This window comes from Rhinatrema bivittatum, chromosome 2, assembly GCF_901001135.1.
Source record: "Rhinatrema bivittatum chromosome 2, aRhiBiv1.1, whole genome shotgun sequence".
NCBI classification, from domain to species: domain Eukaryota; kingdom Metazoa; phylum Chordata; class Amphibia; order Gymnophiona; family Rhinatrematidae; genus Rhinatrema; species Rhinatrema bivittatum.
The window spans coordinates 460,913,865-460,937,951 of record NC_042616.1 but is presented as its reverse complement, the minus strand read 5'-3'; the positions used below and the strand labels follow the sequence as shown (position 1 = coordinate 460,937,951).

Below are 24,087 nucleotides of genomic sequence, written 5' to 3'. Positions count from 1 at the left end.
GACAGAGCTCCTGACCTAGGCCATAATGCCTCTTGCTGCTTTTTTGCTGGAACCTCTGTGAAATCCTCCTGCTGTTTGTGCTATTTTATTTTTAATTAGATCAATGGTTCTTAAATTTTGGCACTGAGGCCCTCCATTCCCCCCCCCCCCCCCCCCCCCGAAAGGTCTCGTTTTCAGATATACAGTCCAGCATCTTTTATCTGAAGACCCATCATCTAAAAACTCCCAATATCTAGAAAAACTTGGGTCTCTGGCCATATTCCATTACCCAGAAAAATGTCTATTATCTGAAATCTAGCACTGCATAAACCTCATAACCCAGTGCATCAGTCTTATCCTTCCCTGCTTACAAGCTCTTTGCTTGAGATGCAGCCATGGCACATCAGCAATATTTGCTCCTCTCCTGTTTCCAGCAATATCTGGCAAGTGGCAACAGTGGTGAGCCTAGCAGAAAAGGAGCCCAAAAGACCCATCAGCACCACATTTTATGCAAGTGTGGCAGTGACTGTCGGAAATGAGAAAAGTATTGCAAAATCTAGTCCAAGAGTGATTGACAGACTAGCTTTCTCCAGAAAAAAATCCAGGAGTAAAAAAGGAAAAAGTAAGGCCTATCCATTCAGTAGAGGGTGGAACTGCTTAAGAACCTTGGTCGTGAATCAAGCATTGCTAAAGCCAGCAAGGAGAAAATGTTAGGCAAACAAAAAAAAGGCACAGAAAAGTGAGATTCTAAAGTTTCATGTCAAAAGTAGCTCTGTAATGGGAAAAGCTAAATGCAAAACATTACATGAGCCTCAGAAATTTGATTTGGACAGTGTGCTGTATGAATGGTTCTGCCAGCGTCACAGGGAGGGTGTGCCTGTGTCTGGGACTATGTTAGTACAGGCCACATTTTTTTCACACAGAAATGAAGATTAAAAGTGACTGTTCCACTGGCTGGCTTCATAATGTTAAGAGTCATCATGGTATTCATCACCTCAGAGCTGCTGGTGAAAATCTGGCTGCAGATCATGAAGCTGCAGAGAATTATGTGGAAGATTTTGCTTAGCTGGTTTACTTTCTGAGAGCAGCCTAACTGCAGAAGAAGTCTACTCTGAGATAAAACTGAAATGTGATGAGACATCCATATGTGCGATGAAGGAAAGTAAGGAGAGCTTGACTGTATTCTCCTAGCCCAGCTTATGCCTAAACAGATGGACACTCTTACCATTGATAGTATTATGTGCAAGTTGACCCTTTGTGTATTGTTCGGTGCTCATTAAATGATTGAACTTTGTGTGGTCATTATTTCTCTTTTCAACTTATGTGGGAATTTCCATTATTGAAAAATATTTGATTCCAACCATTCCAATTAAAAGGTGCTCGACTATATCTATCTATCTATCTATCTATCTATCTATCTATATATATATGAATATGCATAAGATATATTTGCATATAGTGGGTCAGTGAACCTGGTTAATTTACATAATCATTTGCGTAATCATTTTTGGGCTCATGACGGCTAGAGTTGTCAACACCTGCCTTAAGCCCCAAGCTATGGTCCTAAAACGCTCTGTGTTCATTTGCCTTTTTTCCCCCCATTTACATTGTAAGTGTTATTTATTAAAATTCACTCCCCTGCCTTCAAGTGCCTGCTTGCATATGCACAGCACTGAATAACAGTGCGAGAGAGATGGGAAGAAAACCTGTACTCTGAACTGTGAATCTGAATACATGTCTGTCATTTTCTCCCTAATTCTCTCAGGATTTGGAGAAACCGGAAGTCAAGGATTTTTATGCTGTAGTTAAAGACCTCCAGGGCTTGCCATTTGGACTGACCACCAATTCACAGGTTCTGAGCCACTTCAACATCAGTTCCAACACCATTTCCCTCTTCCGGCAGGTAAAAGAGCTCTGGACTTGGCATTGTAGGGCACTCGCCAGATGTACTTGATGCATGTTTATTAGGAAAAGACATTTGCAGGACATGTGACACAAATTATGTGCAGAGAGAAACTGATCAGTGGCATAGCCAGAACCTATTTCTTGGGTGGGCCCAAGGTTAACAAGGGTGGGCTACAGGAATACAGGTCTAAACTCTCCCAGTTGTACTCCAATGGGTTCCTAAGTAGCCTACAACAGCACTTATGCATCATGAGTTTACAGGTGAAACAGCTCTTTCCTTGAATCCTGCCTAAAAATCTAAAAAATGAGTGAAACATTTTAGAATATGTTAACTTATTTCAAGCACTTACCAACATTAAAAATTCCTTATTAATCTGTATTATTTTAATTTATATTTATTGTAATTTATAAATACACAAGAATATCAGGTAAAAAGCAAAGAACAGTGTAAACATCAGATCCAATCAATCATGTCATAAAACAAATATCAATGTTTTCTTTCCCGAAAGGCAAAGATAACTACAGAGCAAAACTACAATTCTCATTACAACCCAACATGGAAAAAAAAACTATATACAAATTCTGGAGTCAGCTAAGCCAAAAAAAAGACTCCTTCCACTGCTAAACATTTTGTGAAGTAACACAAACCCCTGCAAAAAAAAAAAGCACCTAGAACCTTGCCATACCATATCATAACAGCACCGAGTCTCAGGACTCAAATAACAGCAACCTTATGAAAAAGATGCAATACAAATACTACACCAGGCCCTAGAACATTAATACACCACCTACTGGGATAACAAAACAAGCAGACTGCTACAAATTCCTACAGAGAAGCTACAAGCCAACAGACTGACCCTTACCTAATACAGAAATAAGGGACTACAATTTAGAAACAGAAACATGCAAACAAAACTGAAACAGAAAGCCTTAGAAACCAGAATCTGAACAGTGAATGGCTAAACAGCAAAATACAAAATTATAAGAAATGCACATATCCAAAGATGACATATTTCAATTGCTAAAATTTCAAAATATTTTTTTTTTACCTTTGTTGTCTGATATTTTTCTAATCAGTTGGTCCCCATCTCTTTTTTCCAATTTCCCCTTGTCAGACTTTTCCTAATTCGTTCTCCAGGGTCACTCTTCTCTTTCTGTTTCTTCTCTCACCCCTATCTTCATCCCTTCCTCTCTCACAGACTCTCTTACAGACTCTCATTCTCACATTGTTAAAAAAATACCATCCAAGAAGCACAGTCCAGATGTATTCCACACATTAAGAAAGGTGGAAGGAAGGCAAAATGATTACCGGCATGGTTAAAAGGGGAGGTGAAAGAAGCTATTTTAGCCAAAAGATCTTCATTCAAAAATTGGAAGAAGGATCCAACAGAAGAAAATAGGATAATGCATAAACATTGGCAAGTTAAATGTAAGACATTGATAAGACAGGCTAAGAGAGAATTTGAAAAGAAGTTGGCCGTAGAGGCAAAAACTCACAGTAAAACTTTTAAAAATATATCCAAAGCTGAAAGCCTGAGAGGGAGTCAGTTGGACCGTTAGATGATTGAGGGGTTAAAGGGGCAGTTAGAAGATAAGTCCATCGCAGAAAGATTAAACAATTTCTTTGCTTCTGTGTTTACTGAAGAAGGTGTGGGGAGATACCCGTTCTGGATAAGGTTTTCATGGGTAATGATTCAGAAGAACTGAACCAAATCACGGTAAACCTAGAAGATGTGGTAGGCCTGATTGACAAACTGAAGAGTGGTAAATCACCTGGACCAGATGGTATACACCCCAGGGTTCTGAAGGAACTAAAAAATGAAATTTCAGATTTATTAGTTAAAATTTGTACCCTGTCATTAAAATCATCCATTGTACCTGAAGACTGGAGGGTGGCTAATGTAACCCCAATATTTAAAAAGGGCTCCGGAGCGATCCAGAAATCTACAGACCAGTTAGCCTGACTTCAATGCCAGAAAAATAGTGGAAAGTGTTCTAAAGATCAAAATCACAGAGCATATAGAAAAATATGGTTTAATGGAACAAAGTCAGCATGGCTTTACCCAAGGCAAGTTTTGCCTTACAAATCTGCTTCACTTTTTTGAAGGGGTTAATAAACATGTAGATAAAGGTGAACTGGTAGATGTTGTGTATTTGCATTTTCAGAAGGCATTTGACAAATTTCCTCATGAGAGGCTTCAAGAAAAGTAAAAAGTCATGGGACAGATGGCGATATCCTTTCATGGATTACAAACTGGTTAAAAGACAGGAAACAGAGAGTAGGATTAAATGGACAATTTTCTCAATGGAAAAGGGTAAACAGTGGAGTGCCTCAAGGATCTGTACTAGGACCCGTACTTTTCAATATATTTATAAATGATATGGAAAGGAATACAATGAGTGAGATAATCAAATTTGCAGATGATACAAAATTATTCAGAGCAGTTAAATCACAGCAGATTATGATAAATTGCAGGAGGAACTTGTGAGACTGGAAAATTGGGCATCCAAATGGCAGATGATATTTAATGTGGATAAGTGCAAGGTGATGCATATAGGGAAAAATAACCCATGCTGTAGTTACACGATGTTAGATTCCATATTAGGAGCTACCACTAAGGAAAGAGATCTAGGCGTCATAGTGGATAATGCATTGAAATCGTCAGCACAGTGTGCTGTGGCAGTCAAAAAATTTGCCACTGTTGGAAACAGGATGCTGGGCTTAATGGACCCTTGTGCTGCCCCAGTATGGCAATTTCTTATGTTCTTACATACACACAAGCTCTCACTCATGCACTCAGCCTCCCATTTTTTCACACACAAAAATCCACACTCAGCCTCTTATTCTTTCTTACACAAACGTTCTTTCACACACAAACACCCATACTCAGATTCTCATTCTTTCACACACAAACACCCACACTCATATTCCCATTCTTTCACACTCAAACCCAGGCTTCCATTCTCATGCACAAACACCTACACTCGGGCTCCCATTCTCACATGCACGCACCGGACCTCACCGCCAAACCTCTTCTTCCACAGCAATAGGAATTGGCTCCCTCTGCGGCTTTTGTCTGGCAGGCCTTCTTCTTTGCCACCATGGGGATGGGCTCCTGTGGCAACCTTGCTTTGGCGAGGCCGGACTTCCTCTTCGCTGCCACAGGGATGAGCTCCCATGGCGGTCTTGCTTCAGCTGGGCCAGACTTCCTCTTTGTAGCCACGGAGATGGGCTCCCGTGGTGACCTTGCTTTTGTTGCGCTGGTGGTGTACCCTTGGCCCCACGGTTCCCCACTGTAGGGAGGCAGAACAGACCAGGAGACAGAGGCCAACTTGAGGTTCACCAATACCAGCCTTCGTTCCCCACAGGTTTAGCCCTTGGGTGCAGGGGCCGGCTGGTCTTAGGCGGGCCTCTGTCAGATGATTCCCAGTGGATGTTGTAGCAGGTAGCCAGGGACCATCAGAGGTATCGGACGGACCAAGGCAGTTCCAGACGAGGCAGGGATCTGGAGTAGGTGATGCTCTGGCAACAGAAGGCCAAAGCCTGACAAGACCAAGTCCAAGGAAATACCAGAGGCGAGGTCGGGAACAGGCTGGAGTCGGGGCAGGTGGCAGAGCTAGATGATGTACAGCGGAGCAAGAGTCAAGGACGGGAATCAGTCCTGAGCATAGTCCAATGAAGCAAGGGTCAAACCAGTAATCAGTCCTGAGCGCAGTTCCAATGAAGCGAGAGTCAAAGCCAGTAGTCAGTCCTGAGCGTGGTCCAACGAAGCGAGGGTCAAAGCCAGTAATCAGTCCTGAGTGTGGTCCGACGAAGCAAGGGTCAAAGCCAGTAGTCAGTCCTGAGCGTGGTCCAATGAAGCAAGGGTCAAAGCCAGTAGTCAGTCCAAGGCAAAGCTAGGAAGGAACCAGGAACAAAGTCAGGAACAGGAACCAGGAACGAAATCAGGAACAATGATGAGCAAAGAGCACACAACAAGCGTGGAGACCTGTTGTCAAGGCAAGGAATGAGTGGCAGGCCTTGCCTTAAGTAGCAGGGCCCGATGATGTCATCATCCAGGGCCACGGGTAATATTCCTGCTGCGGCCCCTTTAAAAGTAGAAGAGGCATGCGCGCGCATGCCTAGGAGGAAGCAGGCCACTGGACGGCGGCGTCTCCCCAACGCACACGTGGGGAGACCTGCCAGGAACTGGAGGAGTCCATAGAGGAACAGGGAGAGCCAGAGGAGCCCGCAGAGGAACAGGGAGAGACCGAGGAGGCAGCGGGGGTGCGGGAGCACAGGGGGCTAGCCACCGCCACCAGAGAAGACAGGCCAGGTCTGGGAGCCGGGCACCAGAGGTGAGTAGGCCCGGCCGCTGGCCTGCCATGACTGGGACATGCAACAGTTTTGGTGGGGCCGAACTTCTTTGCCACCACAGGGATGGGCGCCTGTGGTGGCCTTGCTGCGATAAGGCCAGACTTCCTCTTTGCCACCATGGGATGAGCTCTCGTGAGGGCCTTGCTTCGGCGGGGCCTTCTTCTTCAGTCACCATGATGATAGAGTCGGCAGTGACCAGGCCTCATTTGGTGTCGGGTGGGCCTGAGCCCAAAGTGGGTGAGCCATGGCCCATGCAGACCCGCCCATCGCTATGCCACTGGAACTGTTATACCAAAATCTACACTGGTTGCCCAAACAAAACTATAGCCTGACTGAAGCAAATTTCTTCAATCATTGTTAATTCCATGTGTGCTGACCAGCTTATGCCAATTTATAAGATAAGGTCACATTGAAATGACACTGAATTAGCAATGAATCCAAGAGTACTTGTCTGATACTGGACACAAACTGCTGAGAGGTGGAAAGTTAAAGGAAGGGTATACTGCACTGATAGTACCAAAACACTCTCATTTACCAGTGGAACATTAATGACCAAGCTTTGCTTCACCAATCTGCTCCATTTTTTCAAGGGGTTAATAGACACATGGATAATAAGAGTGTGCATTGATAAAACATTTGAATTGTTTTGTTTTGTTATGTTTTTGGGTTTTTTTGGGTTTTTTTGTGTTTCATTAGGATTTTATTTTACATTTTTAGTTTAGTATTCACTATTTCAATTTAGTGCACACTGAGTTGTAATATTGAGCACTAACTCAAATAATCTTCACTAAATCAAAATAGTGCACACTAAATGAAAAATAATTTTTAAAATTTTGTGAATTTTTTGTATTGTTTCAATGTAGAAACAATAAGAACTGAAATAGGCAATGTTATTGACATTTCCTATGTCATTAAAAACAAAAGTACATCCCTAGTGGAGCTGGTGGATATAGTATATTTGGATTTTCAGAAGGCTTTTGACAAAGTCGCCCATAAGAGACTCCAGAGAAAATTAAAAATTCATGGGATAGGAGTCAATATCCTGTTGTTGGTAGGACTAAATGGTCAGTTTTCTCAGTGAAGAAAGGTAAACAGTGAAGTGCCTCAGGGATCTGTACTGGGACCAGTGCTTTTTAATATATTTATAAATGATCTAGAAAAGGGAACGATGAGTGAGGTGATCAAATTTGCAGACAAAAAATTCTCCCAAACTGTTAAATCACAAGCAGATTCTGAGAACTTGCAGAAAAACCTTGCAAGACTGTGAGACTGGACATCCAAATGGCAGATGAAATTTAATGTGGACAAATGCAACGTGATGCACATAGGGAAAAGTAATCTGCACTGTAGTTACATGCTTAGGTTCCATATTAGGAGTTACCACCCAGGAAAAGGATTTCAGAGTCTTTATGGACAATATGTGGCAGCAGTAAAAAAAAATAAACCCAACCAAATAGAATGTTAGGAATTATTAAGAAAGGAATAAAATGGTTTCACTCCATCGTGAGACCTCATCTAGAGTACTGTGTGCAATTCTGTCACTGCATCTCAAAAAATATAAAGTTGAACTGGAAGGTTGACCAAAATGATAAAATGCATGTAACAGCTCCCCTATGAGGAAAGACTAAAGAGGTTGGGCTGTTCAGCTTGGAAAAGAGATGGCTAAGTAGAGATATGATAGAGATCTATAAAGTCATGAATGGAATAGAACAGGTAAATAAGAATCAGTTATTTACTCTTTCAAAAAATACAGTCTAGAGGTCACTCCATGAAGTGATTCATTTAAATCAAATTTAAACAAAAATTTTCACCCAATCTATTCCCTAGATTCATCAAAATGGAGTGTTATGGATGCCATTTCTACTATGTTCTCTCACCCTAGCTTGATGGACTCAGGGTACCATCATGCTAGGGTGAGATAACATAGTACAAAATTTCATCTTTGTGAGATTTTTCTCACTCCAATGGATTCCCTCCTCATATAATAGGCACTAGTGACTGTATTCCCTACAAGGGACCCTCGTGCCTATTATGGGAATACAGTCACTCATGCCTATTATATGAGGAGGGAATCCAATCTTTTAGATGCATTACATGAGAATAGCAAGTGGAACATCGTGGATATTAATGAGAATTTGCATTGCATGAAGTCAGCTCATGGACATTCATGAGAATTCTTAAAGAATGTATATAGGAACATGAGCAATTGAGCAGTAGTAGACACGTGTTCTTTCAGTAGCATATGTAGATAACTTAATATGTTAAAAATATAATATATGAAGGATTAGGTATTGATATGTTATAATAAGTGGTACATTCATTTACGTGTGACATTTATGTAATTCACGTTTTATTCTTGATGTAAGCGCTCACTGCAATTTTGTATGTTGCACATTGATATCTTTAAAGATTTAATTCATCTTTTGCATGACTCTAGCAACATGGACATAAGAAAGCTATTTTAGTCCAATTGTGAAATGGATATTGATATATAAGAGCGATGTTTTAGTTCTTCAGGTGTGAATGTGGTGTGAATGAGAGGTGTTCTGTGTATATTTGTTTAGTATAAATAAAGTATTTTCATTTTGTTGTTTTGTAAGTCTTACGTTCGGCCATTGTGTATTATTAAAAAATCACCATCTCTTCATTCACCACAGCATTCAGCATTGACACTGAATTAGCCTTCTTCTTTATGCTGACTCTCTTTCCAGGTGGATAATAGACGAGAAGATTTAGAGATCAAGAACATCAAAGATTTAGATGCAAGCAAACTCAGCCGGTTTCTGCAGATGAACGAGCTACACTTTGTCACAGAATACAACCCCTTGGTAAAGAAAATAATTCTGTTGAACCCTGATCCCTCCTTATTGGTGACAGAGTAGAACCTCAGGCATTAGGAAAAAACTGAGTGTAAACTAAACTTGGCATGTGCAAACATAATTAGCTTTCTGGTTGATTTTAAAAGCCTTGCGCTTGGCAAAGCTGGAAGATATATAAATGCCTTGGACGCGCGCACGCTGTGCGGATTTAAAAGGCCTGCAACAATATGCGTATCCCTTGTTACGGGCACAAAAAAATATGGGGGGGAATGGGTGGAGCATGGGTGTGGTCAGGCAGGGTATGACCGGGGCATGGGCAGGCTGGAGCTGAGGCATGATTTCTGTGCATTCCTTTTTATGCGCACAAGGGCATAAGGACAGCATGTAAGTAATAAAAAAACATAGGCAAGGTTAGGGGGTCTGCCTAACAGGGTAAAAGATAGGCAATATAATGGGGGGGTAGGAAGACTGATTGGTTAACTGGACAAACTGGTAACGAACTGGAAAAATGGGCTCTAGCGTCGGTGCATGTGCCTAGTAAAATCCCCCCCACTTATGCGAGCAAGGGCAGCATTTGCGTGCACATGCACACATCAATATGAAATTGTGCGCACATGTACACGCAAAAGGCCGATTTTAAAACATACGCGCGTATATACGCAAATATGTTTTATAATTGCTGCATCCATGTGCACACGCCGGAAAACGCACACACATGTGCCTCCACGCACTGCTCTTAAAATGTACTTCTTATGCTTTTATTGACTCTATAAAAGTCTATCCATAAACCACATAGAAATTCCGATGTGCGGTATATAAATTTTAAATAAATAAATAAATAGCATCTTTACGTCTGGGTGGGATGAGAAAGTTAAGTTTTCTACTTTTCACTCCTAGAAGCTCCTTTACTCTATTATTTCAACTTAGGGATCACGCTTTCAAAAACTGGTCTGTTTGATGAACAAAAATAAAAAAATAAAACAAGCATCATTTAAGTAATAAAAAAATAAAAACAATAAACATATACATCAATAAATGTTAAAGTGTATTTCAACAGATGATTGAAACATTCCTTTCTTTCTATTTGCAAATCTCTCCCTCTTCCTATTGGCTCTCCTTTTGCTATTAAAATAGTCAGCAGGGGACCTAAGACTAACCTGGAAAAGGCCATTTTTTAAAAATTGTATTTTATTTAACCCTATATCAGCTGTAATCACAATGAAAAATTCCAATGTAAGCAATTTGAGGCCTTCAACAGAGCTTTAGGCAAAGCCTCTGCACAGCCATCTGAAAAATGTAACTTGAAAAGCAATCAGCAACAGGTCCTGAGATATGCCTCATGAAAAACCATTCCAGAGCTTCTATCCAGAAAAAACAAATTGAGGAGCTCACAACTTGTTGTTTTAAAATATTCCCTCAGCCTGATTCCAGCCCTCCATACCCCAATGAAGTTATGCTTTCTGCACTTCCTCAGGGAGTATGGATTAATGTGAAACCACTCACTGACATTAGTTATCACTTTCTACTATCAAAAATGTATAATCTTACCAGTAGGCAACTACAGGAGGACTGATAAAGGAACAGACACACATCAGAGAACTAAATAGTTCTCTGATGTGTGTCTGTTCCTTTACCTGAGCAAAAGGTTTTTCGGGACTTTTGCCCAGACCTTAAATTTAGTGTTTATGCACAAGATTTTACTTGTACAATTTTTGGGGTCAAATCTGTGTTCCTTCCAGAAGAAGGACAAAATTAAAGGGAGGAAATTACAGGCTGTGGTAAAAGATGTGCTATTTCAAAATTGTAGAAACAAATTGTCTTGCAGGCTTGTTGTACTCTTTTTTTGCCTCAATGTTGGCTACTCTTTTACATATTCTGGTTGCAGATGAACTGCCCGGGCCCACCATAATTAAAATCAGGTTACAGTCAACACTCATGTACAACTTCAAATCAACCTCAGAAAATTCTTCAGAGCGCCTTATTGATTTCTTTGTTTGTTTATTGTTGGGCAGACTGCTGTGGGCCTCTTTAACAGCACCATAAGGATCCACCTCCTCCTCTTCCTGGACAAGACATCAGAGGGACACCAAGAGACACTGAAGATATTTCATGAAGCTGCAAGTCACTTCCTTGGGAAGGTCTGTGTGGAGGGTCCTGGGAGGAGCAGAATCTTCTTGTTGCTGTCCTCGTTTTTCCTCCATGCTTCATTTCTAATGGTCCTTGTTTCTCTTGGGACTCTCTTTCTCTGTGTACTGTATGATTGTCTAATCTGTCTCTCAATTAGTGTTTTACTTCCCACTTAGGGCCCAGTTCCTCAAGATAGTTTTGCCCAGACACATGGAGCCTGCTTCATTCAAGTTGTGTCCCTATTCTGAATCTATGGGAAATGATCTTGATGAATAAGGCTCGAAATGGGGAAGAAATCTTAGTGAGCTGGTTCCTTAATGTCTCATCTGGGAATTTTTTCCTCTGTTTCATACCCCCTCACACCTTACTTTAGTCCTCTCATTGCAGCACTACTACTAAGTCACCAGGCCAGACCTTTTTAACCTGTTCTTCTCTCTCACTTCTCATTTCTGCCATAACTTCTCACTCTTTTAACCTCTGTAATTTCTCTCTCTCTCTCTCTCTCTGTCTTTCTGAGTATATTTTTCAGTTTCCCTCATACTTTGTCTTTGATTTCTCTTCAGTAATTTCTCTTTTCTCCCTCATATTTGCTCGCAATTTCTCTTCAAAGAAAGTTCTTCTCTCATCTTTCACTTCCTGTGTCTCTTATTGTTTCCTTCCCTGTCTTGTCCCCTAAGTTACTATTTCTACTTCATCAAAGTCCCCTTTAATTATTTTATTCCCCAAGGGAGAGAGGTCACATTATCTTTATTTAGAGAATAATTGTTTAAGTCGCGGGTTCTTGTCTTTCCAGGCTCCGTGTTCCATGCCCTGCAGACTGCCCCACAAAATTCAGTTTACAGATTTTTTTTTAATATGGCGCTGCAATACCCGTAAAACAACCCCTAGACCCCAGCACACTCTCCCAATAGATTGGCAAAGAAGAATAACCACACAGAAAAATAAAGCAACTTCAGCTTTACTTAATTCAGTAAATTCAGGTTATGATAGATAGATAGATACCTCAGGTCTATATTCAGTAAGCCAGCAAGTTATTTGGATAAATTAGCTGGAAAACTTCTGATGGATATCAAACGGGACAAGTCTCCCATTGCGTGCAGTCGGCTAACATTATCTGGGTAAGTTTAAACTTAACTGGCTATATTTGAATATAATGGGTTAAGCTTAAAACTATCCAGTAGCTCAGTAGGTCCGACACCCCACCCCTCCACTTCCCAAAATAACTAAAAATGATATCGGGGCATAATACTTGATAACCTGTCCCCAAGCTCCCATAAAGAATTTAAATATGTTGCAGGCCATAGTGGCCTGACGAGCATCCCCACCTGCCTGCCCGCCCCCAACCCCAACCCCAATATTGACATTGTCATGTGGACTCTGGGCCCCTAATCACTCCCCACCCTAAGTCCCCACCCACAATCCCTACTCCCATCCTCCCACCCCACCCAGAAACCCCCAAACTCCTAAGGCCACCGTCAGTGCGGTACATTTCTATCGCTCCTGGTGGTGTCCAGGGTCGCTCTGATAGTTGGACACAGGAACTGTGGACACTACCGGGAGTGGTACAAATGTACCACACTCCCAGTGACCTTGGAAGTTTTGAGGGATTCTGGGTGAGGATTAGGAGGGGGCCCGAAGCTCACATGACAATTTTATTATTGAAGGGGGTGGAGGCTCCTTGGGCTACTATGATTCATAACTTATTTACATTTTTTGGGAACTTAAGGAGGGGGGTTGTCCATATCACTTAGTTATTTTGGGAGGTAGGGGATCATGCCTACTGGCTCATAAATTATTTTTGGAACTTAACTGGCTATATTTTGAATATAGACAGGGTTAAAGTTATCCAGGTAATCATACCATTATAACATTAGCACTGCTCCGAGGCAGTCTAAACTTAACCAGATAACTTAGCTAGAAAACACTGAATATCAGTGCTATCCAGCTAACTTTTCTGGATACTTCTGGCCCTAAATTATCCAGATAAATTTTATCCAGCTTATCATTTAGCTGGATAACTTGGGAACCTTCAAACTGGTGGGAAATATAAAACCTCGGGATTTGTCTTGCTAGGTCCCAGCTTAGCTAGATAAACCTCTTTGAAATTGGACTTCATATATTTAATATATGTTTTTAAAAGTTTGTTTGTTTGTTCTTTAAGAATTTGGACATCATTTGAGTAAATGCCACCAAACTTAGCAGGGGTTTCCTTTTCATCTAGAGGAAAATCATGGATTATTTTTAGACCCAAAATATCCAGTCTCCTCCAAGCTAAAGGCTTTAAACTGAGACCTTTACTTCACACTGTCTGAGATTCAACTTTGTTTGAAGATGTCAAGAATATTAATGGTCAGATCTTTGCAACATTCAATGAGCCCTGCCAAATTAGAGGCCTTCTTAAGGATGATGAATACTGAAATGCCACTATGGTGGAAACTGGCTCAGCTCAGTTGCCTGCTAATCTGAGAAATGTGTTTTCCATCTTGATGACTACTTGTGGACCATCTAATCTAAGACAATTGTGGGAATCTCACAAAGAAAGCCTGGCTGAAAACAAACTAAAAAATAAAACCCTAGACTGGATTTGGCTTACACATCTGATATGTTCAATCAAGCGTTGATCTTCTCAAAGACAAAGTCATAGAGATGACCTCTTAACAGCTAGATCTTCTCTATCCTAAAAGGCATCTGGGTGATTGATTGAGTAGGGAAATCATCAGAGAAAAAGTTATAATATGGACCAGTTAGATAAATATGTCATAAAATGAGCCAATACTGGTCACAGATTAAAAATCTGCTATTAATATTATGCCACCTTGGACTGGGTGAATGAGAAAAGCAGTGGAATGTTTTCTTGATGCACCTGGAGAAACAGGCAAAACATTTGTCATCAGGGTACTATTAGCTAAAATCCATCAGCAACTGAAAATTGCAAATGCAATGGCTTCTTCTGGAAATGCTGGTACAATGCTTCACAGTGGTAATACCGCTCATTCAACCCTCAAACTGCCTTTTAACCTTCCACATTCTGAAAGTACTGTCTGTAACATCAACAAAGCAAATGACAAATTAAACCTTTTCAAGACTCTGAACTTATTGTAAGGGATGAATGTGCAATGACTCACAAACATGCATTGGAGGATCTAGATCAAACTCTTCCAGATCTACAGATTAACCAGAAACTTATGGGAGGAGCTGTAATGCTTGTAAGCAGGCAATTTTCATCTAATGTTGCCTGTAATTCCAAGGGGAACGATGGCTGATGAACTTAAGGCTTGCTTGAAAGTTTATCTGTGGAGAAGTGTAATTACATTTCAACTCACTACCAACATGTGAGTTCACTTATGGGGAGGTGATGTTTCTACTGCACATTTTGCTGATCAACTGCTAAATATCGGTGATGGAAAAGTGCCAGATGACCCAATCAGTGGTCTCATCAACATTTCAAGCAACTTCTGCAATATTGCTGAGTCAACTGAAATGCTAAAAACCAGAGTTTTCTTGATTCTACACCATTTCAATACAAATGGCTTTGTGAACATGCCATTCTTTCACCTACAATGGTGAAATTAGAATCTTACCTGTTAATTTCATTTCTTTGAATCCTGTCAGACCCGTCCCAACTTGTGAGATTTCTCCCTCTTATCAGATGATAGAGAGTGAAAACTTTTTCTGATATCCTTCTTCCCTATATAGTCTGGTACAGCAGGGAAAGCCTTTAGTAGACTCTTACACAAGCTAGTGACTGAGTTCCCCTGGAATAAGTTAAAAAAAATCTTTACAAACAAGAACAGAGAAAATGCAAAAAAAAAAAAAAAAAAAAAAGAATTAAAAAGTCTCTCTGCACTTCCTTCACCAGGCTGAATCCCTATCCAGGTATAGAGAGAAATAAAAAATGGAACCACTTTCCATTCTTTCATAGACTTCCTTCTTCCCATGTATATCTATTCCCCATTATACTGGAAGTGGGCTCTGGACTGGTCTGGCAGGACTCAAGGAAAGGAAAATAGCCTTCTATATGTCTACTGGAGAGAGCCGTCTGCATTCTGCCTAGGATGTATCCTATGCTATAGTAGCATGAGCTCTCAATCCTTCTGGAACTGGCTTCTCTTTAGCTACAAAAGCCAAAGCCATTGCTTCCTTAATCCATCTAGCAATGGATGTTTTTTATGTTGCTTCTCCGTTCCTGGCCCCACTTAAAAGTCTGTCTGTCTTACAAAATGAATTTGTGGCTTTCAGGTAATGCAAAATGCTCTTCATATGTCCAGGAAATATAGGCCCTTCTTCCTATCTACACATTCTGACTTCCTGAAGCAGAGTAGGAGGTCTTCCTAATTTAAATAGAACTTCGATATCACATTGGGCAAAAAGGATGGTAGAGACCTGACAGTGACCTTTTCTTTTACGTATGTTAAAAACAGATCCTGACAGAACAGTGCCTGAAGCTCCGAGATTCCCCTTGCCAAACAGATAGCTGCCAAAAATACCATCTTCAGAGGAAGATCCTTTAGTGAGGCTCTTTTCAGTGGTTTGAACGGGGCATCAGTACAAGCTTCAGTTCCCATGGTGGTGTTATTGGTCATACATGCTTTACTTCCCACAAGAAGCACACCATATCCAATTGTGCCACCATGGAGCTGCGCCTAGCCTGTCCACTATAAGAGGATATAGTTGCAGCCCATCCCCTCAATGAATTGAGGGCTAATCCTTTGTATAGCCCCTCTTACAGAAATTGCAGAACTGAAGTCAGGTGTACCTTAAATAGGATATCTTTTCCCTGTTGCACCAAGCCTCAAAAGTTCTTCATATCCTGATGTAAGCCAAGTACATTGATTTCTTCCTTTCTTTCAGTAGAGTCAATATCACTTACATAGTAACATAGTAATGACAGCAGAAAAGGACTAAATGGTCCATCTAGTCTGCCCAGCAAGCTTCTTATGATAAGACCTACTGCACCGCGTAGGTCACACTCAGGTTTCTCTTAAGGACAATCAGTGCAATTACCCCTAATCTTTATGAAAAGGGTAATAATATTTACAGTTAAAAACCAAGCAACTGTCAAACCCATAAAAAATTACTGCTTTCCTGAAAGTTCAAACAATGCTGGCTTTTTTTGCTTTTGGACTTACCCATTGAAGCAGTCCTGTGCTTATTTCCTTATCCCTGCATATCCGTAACCCCAGATCATAAACGTGGGAGCCCATGTTGGTTGTTGTCTAAATCCAATTCCCCCTCCCACTGTCAAAGCAAAGAGTGATGTTGCAGTTGTATCCAAAATATCAAGGCTTATTTGTTGAGGGTAGTTACTACCCTTCCAATAAGGGTAGTAACTGTCACACTGAACGGGTTACCCCCATGCACTCTTTTCTTCATTTCTGTCCATTAGCCTTTAGGGATCCATAGTGTTTATCCTATGCCACTTTGAATTATTTGACTGTTTTGGTCTTCACCACCTTCTCTGAAAGGGCATTCCAGGCATCCACTACCCTCTCCGTGAAGAAATATTTCCTAACGTTGGTTCTGAGTCATCCTCCCTGAAGTTTCATTTCATGACCTCTAGTTATTCTGTTTCCTTTCCAACGGGAAGGAATTACACACTCTCATGAGCCAGGCTGTAAGACAAAATGGAGCAAGATTTGTCATGGTGACTGAGCCCTGGTATAGCAACACCCTAATCTGGGTGAACCTGAGTGGTTCTCCTTCCCTGAGTCTGACCAGATCTGCTTACCATGGATATCTCACTCATTATGAGGCTACTAAAATGACCTTTTCAGGATGATTGGTGAGCCTCTGGATTACTCTTCCCACCATGGGCCATGATAGTATTACATACAGGAGGCTATCCCACGAGCACTGTTGTGCCAGTGCCAGCTCCTTGGCTCATAGTTCCTTTCTTCAACTGAAGAAAACTTTTGTCTTGGTGTTCCTGCGAGTCTCCATCAGATCCCACTGAAAGTGGCCTCCATCTGACCACTATCTGGTCACACACTTCCTTGGCTAGTTCCCATTCTCCTAGGTCTGGCATATGCTTGCTCAAATAATCTACCTGCACGTTGTCTGTTCCTGCTATGTGCACTGCTGAAAGGTCCTGCAGATGTGCTTCTGCCCAGGCCATTAACTGATCCACTTTTCTGCTATCTGTAGTCTTTGGTCCCTCCTTCCCTGTTCACATCAGCTACTGCCACGGCATTGTCACAAAGTACTCTGACTGCTTTCCCCTTTACCTGCGGAAGAAAGATGACTAGGGCCAGCCTGATGGCCATGGCCTCCAGGCAGTTTATCGACCATGACGCCTCCATCTTGGACCAGAGCCCTTGTGCTTTCTCACCCTGGCATAGAGCTCTCCATCCAGTTGTGCTCACATCTGTTGTTACCATAACCTAAATTGGGGGGCTCTAGGCTGACCCCTACCTTTTAAATTGGCCTTGCTGTGCAATGGGAATAGTTGCTTCAAAGTCTTGATTCTGTGGAGACCTTCTTCACAGGAGGGCCCTCTGCAGAGGATACATTTGTGCCTTTGCCTATGGCACTAGCTCTATGGCTTCCACCATCAAACCTAGCAACTGTAAACAAGACCAAGCTTGTGGTGATTTTGTGGCCAGGAATTTCCTTATTTGCGTCTGAACTTGCTGATCCTTTCTGTTGTCAAAAATACTCTCCTTATGCTTGCCTTGAACTTTGCCCCTAGATATATGAGCAATTGAGAGCAATTGATATGACTTATCCAGCTAAGTTACATGGGATATTCGGCATCATGGCTATGCCACTGAATATATGCAGTCAAGGCAGTACTTAGCCAGATAAGTTAATTCCAGCTAAGTAAATCAGCTCTATGCCTGATCTGATTTATCCGATTAACTGAACTGGATAAGAACAAATATCACTACTTATCTTGTTAAGTTAACCGGGTGCATAGCGAAGCCCAGATCCACCCACTGCCCGCCCACAAATTGGCCAGCTAAAAGATAGCTGGATAAATGACTTATCCAGCTATGTAGCAGCTGCTGATTTTCAGTGGACCACTAGATAGCCAAATAAGTTCTACTTATCCAGCTATCCAGCGCTAAACGAGCTTTCAATACCAAGCCCCTAGTGTCCAAGGGCTTCTGCTCCTTCTGTAGGCCTACGTACGATTCTGATACAGTTGATTTGTGCCGGGACCATGCCACAGCCAAATTCCCAGATACCAACAATATAGGGAACACAGCCATTGTACTGGCACAGGTCTCTGATGCTGACTGCTGCACCACCCATTCCTCTGTGGCACTGAGTTATGGCTCCCTCCTGCAGGCCTCGCCACTTGTAGAAGGAGCCAATTAGGTTGCCAGGGCACACTGCACCTCCTAGATTTCCTCTTTCATTTCATATCTGTTTCTTGTTGGAGAAAAAGCAACGGGGGACACCAAAGATGGAAGCAGAGGTGGGACTGAATCTACACTCAGGCCTGGAGATTCAGCTCCACTCACCACGGTCCTGTAGTATTTTTAACTTTATTGAGATTGGGAAGGCTTTACTGTTTTGCTGTCTTCTTAAGGCAGGGAATGTCAGGCTCTGAAGAGACCCCTAATGCAAGAGGGAAGGAAAAGCAGCCTCAAAGACTGTTGTACATAGTTCCTAGACTCAGTCCTGGTTACCACTGGGGAAATCAACCTGCCATAGGCCGTTGCCTCAGGAGCCCACTTAATTTTCCTGCTGAACAAAATTAGAATCCTACTATCTACTGGAGGCAGAAAACTACTGATGACTTCCACTATATAACAGACTGTATAGGGAAACAGGGACATCAGTACACTTGCCCCCCCATTTCCTGGCTGGAGGGACAAATAGTATAAATCTGGCAGGATCATGAGAAAACTAGTGTTAATGCCATCAGCTTAAATATTCAGCAACAGCTGCGTAGAAAAACTATATCATACAAGTCAATTGACACATGTGTGAATTCCTTCTCCCATTGTGCTCATGAGGTGTTTGGATGCACTAAGACTATGTTGTGGCACAGGATTATATGTTAAAAGTCTAATGTCTCATATTATTGAAGCAACAATATTGACAGGATGCACAAAGTGAGAGGATGTATTCATATCACGGATACCAATCGTACCTACTGACCTGCCCTTTCACGTCAAACGTCTGCAGTTTCTGGTAGGGATGTGCATTCTGGAGAAACGAAATAGGAAATGAGAGAAAATTTCCTATTTTGTTTCATTTCATTTTCAAAATGAAATGATTGAAAATCCAATGATATTTTGTAGATTTTCACATTTCGTTTTGAAAACAAAAACAAAAAATAAATCATCCGTCAGGCCATGCCCAGCCATGCCCAGGGATCAGGCTGAGGCCCAAAGTAGGAGCCTCACCCTGTGCCGAGCACAACTGCAGGACTGCAGCCTGGGCCTAGGCTGGGGTCTCGCCTAGGCCCAGGCTATAACCTGATGCAGGAGGCCATGGCCTGGTCCCAAGCGCAACGCCGGATTCAAGGCCCAGGCCCAGGCCTGATGCTGGAGCCTTGGCCCGGACCCAAGCCTAGAAGCCAGGTCCCGATACCTGGGCCTCAGGCTAGGCCCAGGCCCAGGCCCGGAGGTCAGAGCCCAGGCCTCTGTGCATCGTTCTCTTCTGTCTTATTGATAAACTATGGCATTGTGATTAATTTCCAGTAGGAAAACTGTTCTCTGGCTTCTGCTTGAACAGTGGTACCGTCCTGCTGTAATATACTGTATGGTACACTTTAGCAAGCTGAGCTGCACCACATTAATCTTATGATTGCAGGTTCTGTGCTCTGAGCAAAAGAAACCTATTGCAACAGTACTGAGCAAACAACTTGCTCAACTCCATTTCCAGGCATCCTAGGTACTAAAAGTCTAGTGCCACGCTTGTTTTTTTTGTGCCTGTTCCCCAAAGAATTTCTCTCTCTCTCTCTCTCTGATGTTCCAACTTCATTTTGCTTTCTTTCTCTCCTCCCTACAGGTTCTCTTTGTGCTGATAGACAGCAGCTTGAAGACCAATGATCAGGTGCTGTCCTTCTTCCACCTGAAGAGAACTGACCTCCCTGCTATTACCATTTACAACACAGAGAATGACAAAACTGACAGGATGCCTGCTGGCAAAATCTCCACACAGCGCATACAGAACTTCTGCAGTAATTTTTTGCAGGGCAAACAGACCGTGAGTTCACCAGAAAATACTTTGTAAAACAAGTGCAAAACACCCTCCCCTCCTCAACCCTGCACCCCCCCCCCCCCCCACACACACACACACACAAACACACAAAAACAAAACTTTACCACCCTTTTGTTATGTGGATGTTGGCTCCAGACACTAGGTTGCAGCTCTTCTAGTCTGACTCTGTCTGTGAAAGCTCTGTGTGCAGACAGTAGTGGCAGGCCAGCAGAATGGTGGCTCATGCTTCCTTTCTAATCAGGAAGCATAGAAGGGCAGGAGAAGCAGCCATAGAGATTGTTTGTGCATGCTTATTGTATCTCCACACTACCATCACTGCTATCACAGATGCTGATCTGACTGTCAGGGAGAAAGAGGAAACAGAGGAAAGGTCCAACCTTTAAAATGTAGTGATGTTTGTGTAACATGCACCGCATTATCTCTCATAGGAATTGGCCTTGGGTGTACCTTCCTCCCTGGTCCCTCCATACTCCATGCTCTTGTTAGACTCCAAAATGAAACACAGGGACAGTCTAGTTGAATTCAATTGTCTCATTTATTTCCTTGCACATATTTCAACATGACTCATGGAAATTCCAACTAGGAGGTAGTTGTTCACAGTTCAATTAAATCCCAAAGTGTGATGCACCAAAAGATGTTAATTAGTATGATACAATTTTATCAGCCTACATCAGAGATAATGCTCATTTGATCTGCAATCTCATTAAACAGTGGACTAATGCAACTCCATAGTACTCACAAAAAGATGGTTTGCTCCAAGAGTCAATTAAATTTGTTGGCATAGTCCTCCCTGGAGCTTACAAATGCTCTACAGGGAGCTGGGATCTTCTAAGACAACTTGCTGGAGAGAGACATCTTGCCTGTTGCAAAGCTCTCCAAAGAGTGACACCACTAAAGTTGAGCATATTCAGATAAAACAACACAAAACATTAACAACCCCACACTGGGCGCTAGAGTGCCATTTTAATTAGTAACCATGGGTTACATTTGGTATGACTTTTACAAAGGCTATGACCTGGATTTTAGGGGTGCATCAATGACCACCCTACTTGAGCACCTGAATAAACCTATGTAATTACACCTCTGCCATTCTTCATTCATTTTAAGCAAAAAGACAACACTTTTGTCCCAGCATTAATCACTGGTCAAGAGGACTGGTAACAGCTGCCTCTTTTTCTTTAACTAAGATCCATTCCCTGTTCTACACAGAGAAAGCTCCATTTGACATTAGAAACAGAGCCGGCTCTAACACGATTATTCTGAGTGGCATCCACTTATGGAGGGGGCTGCTTTCCCTCATGAGCTCCTTTTCTGGACCTTCAAACTCCATTTCCCCCACCCCAGGCCTTCACCTTCTGTACTATTTCTCCCATCCTCTCTGTTCACGTTCCACTTCCCTCCATCTTGAATCTTCATGCTCAACTCCCCACCACCTAGGCCTTCATGCATTTTCCCCTTTTCTCCCTTCCTATGAGCCTTTAGGCTATGCTTTTTCTCTCCTTCCCCTTCCCCTGGTCTTTCATGCTCTTCTTCTCCCTCTCCCTTTCTGCCCTCAGTCTTTCAAAGTCAACTTTCTCCCTTCTATCCCCCTCCCCATCCCAAAGAATGTATGCTTCCCTTCCATCCCTCACGCTCATTCAGGAAATGTACATTTTCATAGTGTTGAATAGGTTCAAATACATTGCTGCCCTTTCTCCTTATCTTGGAAAGATGTTAGATTGTGTAACTCTCCCTCGGGAGAGGAGGTCACCTTCCCAGCCCTGGAGAGCACTGGACTGCTCACAAATCGTGGGAGGAAACTCAGGGTTCTGTGGAATGGGGGCAGGAAAAATCCTGCAGGACCAACAACAGGGTTTCTCAGTCCAAAATGAAAAATGAAAAAACACAGTCCACACTGAGATTTGTATGCCAAACAAAAAGGAGTTTAGTAGAAGCAAAGCTAAGTCCAGGTGATACAAAATGTAGAAAAGTACAAGAACCAGATCTTGTTAAATCAATATGAAGCAAGAAAAATCAGGCACAGTTTAGGCATTTCCACAGTTTCAAAGTCAAATCCTCATCCTCCTGGAAGAAATCAAACTAGAAAAACCCAAGACTTCCCCAGGTTCCTGAAAAATCTTTCTTCCCAAGATATCCCTTAGAACTAAGAAATCCTCTTTTCCCAATTCAACAACATATTTCTAAAATACTTTGATGGTGAAAACTGCCTTCTGGATGAGTTCACAACCTTGATATCCTGGGGATATCAATCCTTCTGGAGCAGCTCCATACAGTCCAACAGCCTGGAGACACTCACACTCCCCAAGGAAAAGGAACAATTGCAGTCCTTTCCGCCACTGAGGTTCGGGCATTTCTCAGCCTTTATGCTGCCTCTCTTGAGCTTCCTCACTGAAGACCGCTCCCAGTGACTCCTTGAGTCACCTTTATAACTCCTGACCTACCCTTTAGGGGATGGACCCTTGTGTATACTTTTAGTATGCGAGAAGACAGATCGTGCTTCCATTGATAGTTCTCCTTTGGTCTGGGTTGACTGAATATAGGAAAATTATGTCTTTGTGTTCTTAGTGATAATATGCAAAATGAGGGAAGGTAACTTTGCCACCACCAAAGGACTAGAATATTGTTCAAATGTTACAGAATTAGTATGGATCTTCTCAATGAAGTCCAATGAACAAAAATAAGCTCCAACTTTCATGTAGCAAACTGCCAAGAAGCAGTTTGGTACTTTCCAGTGAACAATAAAGCACGCAAAAAAAAAAAAAGGAAAAGAAAACCTCAGCACAGGTGCTCAGATACAGTTACTGGGCTTGTAAGCAAAACTAGGTCAATCACAATTTCTAGACTTGCTAGCAAAAAAAAAAGAATTCAGCACAAATATTCACACAGTCAGGGCCAGTACATCCCATTAGGTGAAGTAGGCAGTTACCTAGGGTGCCAACAATTAAGGGGAACCGAAGAGCAGCCATCTGGGGCTGTGAGCGGAGCCTATCCTGCTCACGGCAAAGAGGAATAGAGATTCGGCAGGCCAGGAGTGGCGCCCAACCTGCTCAAGGCCCAGAGAAGCACACACTCGGTAGGCATGAATGAGGTAAGAGTCGGGGCCAAGATGGTAGTGGCGGCGCAATTGGGGGGAAGCAGGCATGACTGAGGGGGGCCGGGCACAACCGGGAGGGGGAGCAGGCAGAAGGCAGAAGATTCACCTAGGATGCCTAATACCCTTGCACTGGCCCTGCACACAGTTTCTGGGCTTGCTAGCAAATCAGGTTAGCAAAAAACAGCACAGGTACTCTGCCTCCATGCCTCACTTTAGAGAGTCTCCTTTATCTTCATAGATTCTTCCACAGGCTCTGCAGCAAGCTCATGTTCCTACTACTCAAACAGTTGTGGATCAGTAGGTAAGAATTCCATTTCCTCCTCCACTTTCTGTTTCAGGCTCTTTTTGCCTCCTCTGTCTGCGCAGAGTCCTTGGATTCTCCACCTACCCTACCCTTGGAGGCTCCACCCCCAGAGCCTTATTGGATGTCTATTGTAGGTTCATTGTGTAGGTGTGGTGTAACATAAAGATACAAAGTCAGTATCCCCCGGGCAATTCCTCCAGCAATATCTGCCACTTAAAGACACAAAGTGGTATCCTGTAGACTCCCTTCCCTACAGGATCTGCTACATAAGAAAACACAAAACCACACTCACTCACACTCTGAGTCACACACAGTAGATACTGGG

The 24,087-nt window shown here is 42.4% G+C and overlaps 1 protein-coding gene across 1 annotated transcript in view; it reads left to right on the top strand.

Moving 5' to 3' along the window:
• ERP27 (endoplasmic reticulum protein 27) overlaps positions 1 to 24,087 on the top strand; it is a 111,684-nt gene that overhangs the window by 70,838 nt on the left and 16,759 nt on the right. Inside the window, exons 3-6 of the mRNA XM_029590475.1 lie at positions 1,745 to 1,882; positions 8,953 to 9,069; positions 11,073 to 11,198; positions 20,152 to 20,349. Of these exons, the coding sequence (XP_029446335.1) occupies positions 1,745 to 1,882; positions 8,953 to 9,069; positions 11,073 to 11,198; positions 20,152 to 20,349 (579 nt within the window). The remainder of the gene's footprint in view (positions 1 to 1,744; positions 1,883 to 8,952; positions 9,070 to 11,072; positions 11,199 to 20,151; positions 20,350 to 24,087) is intronic.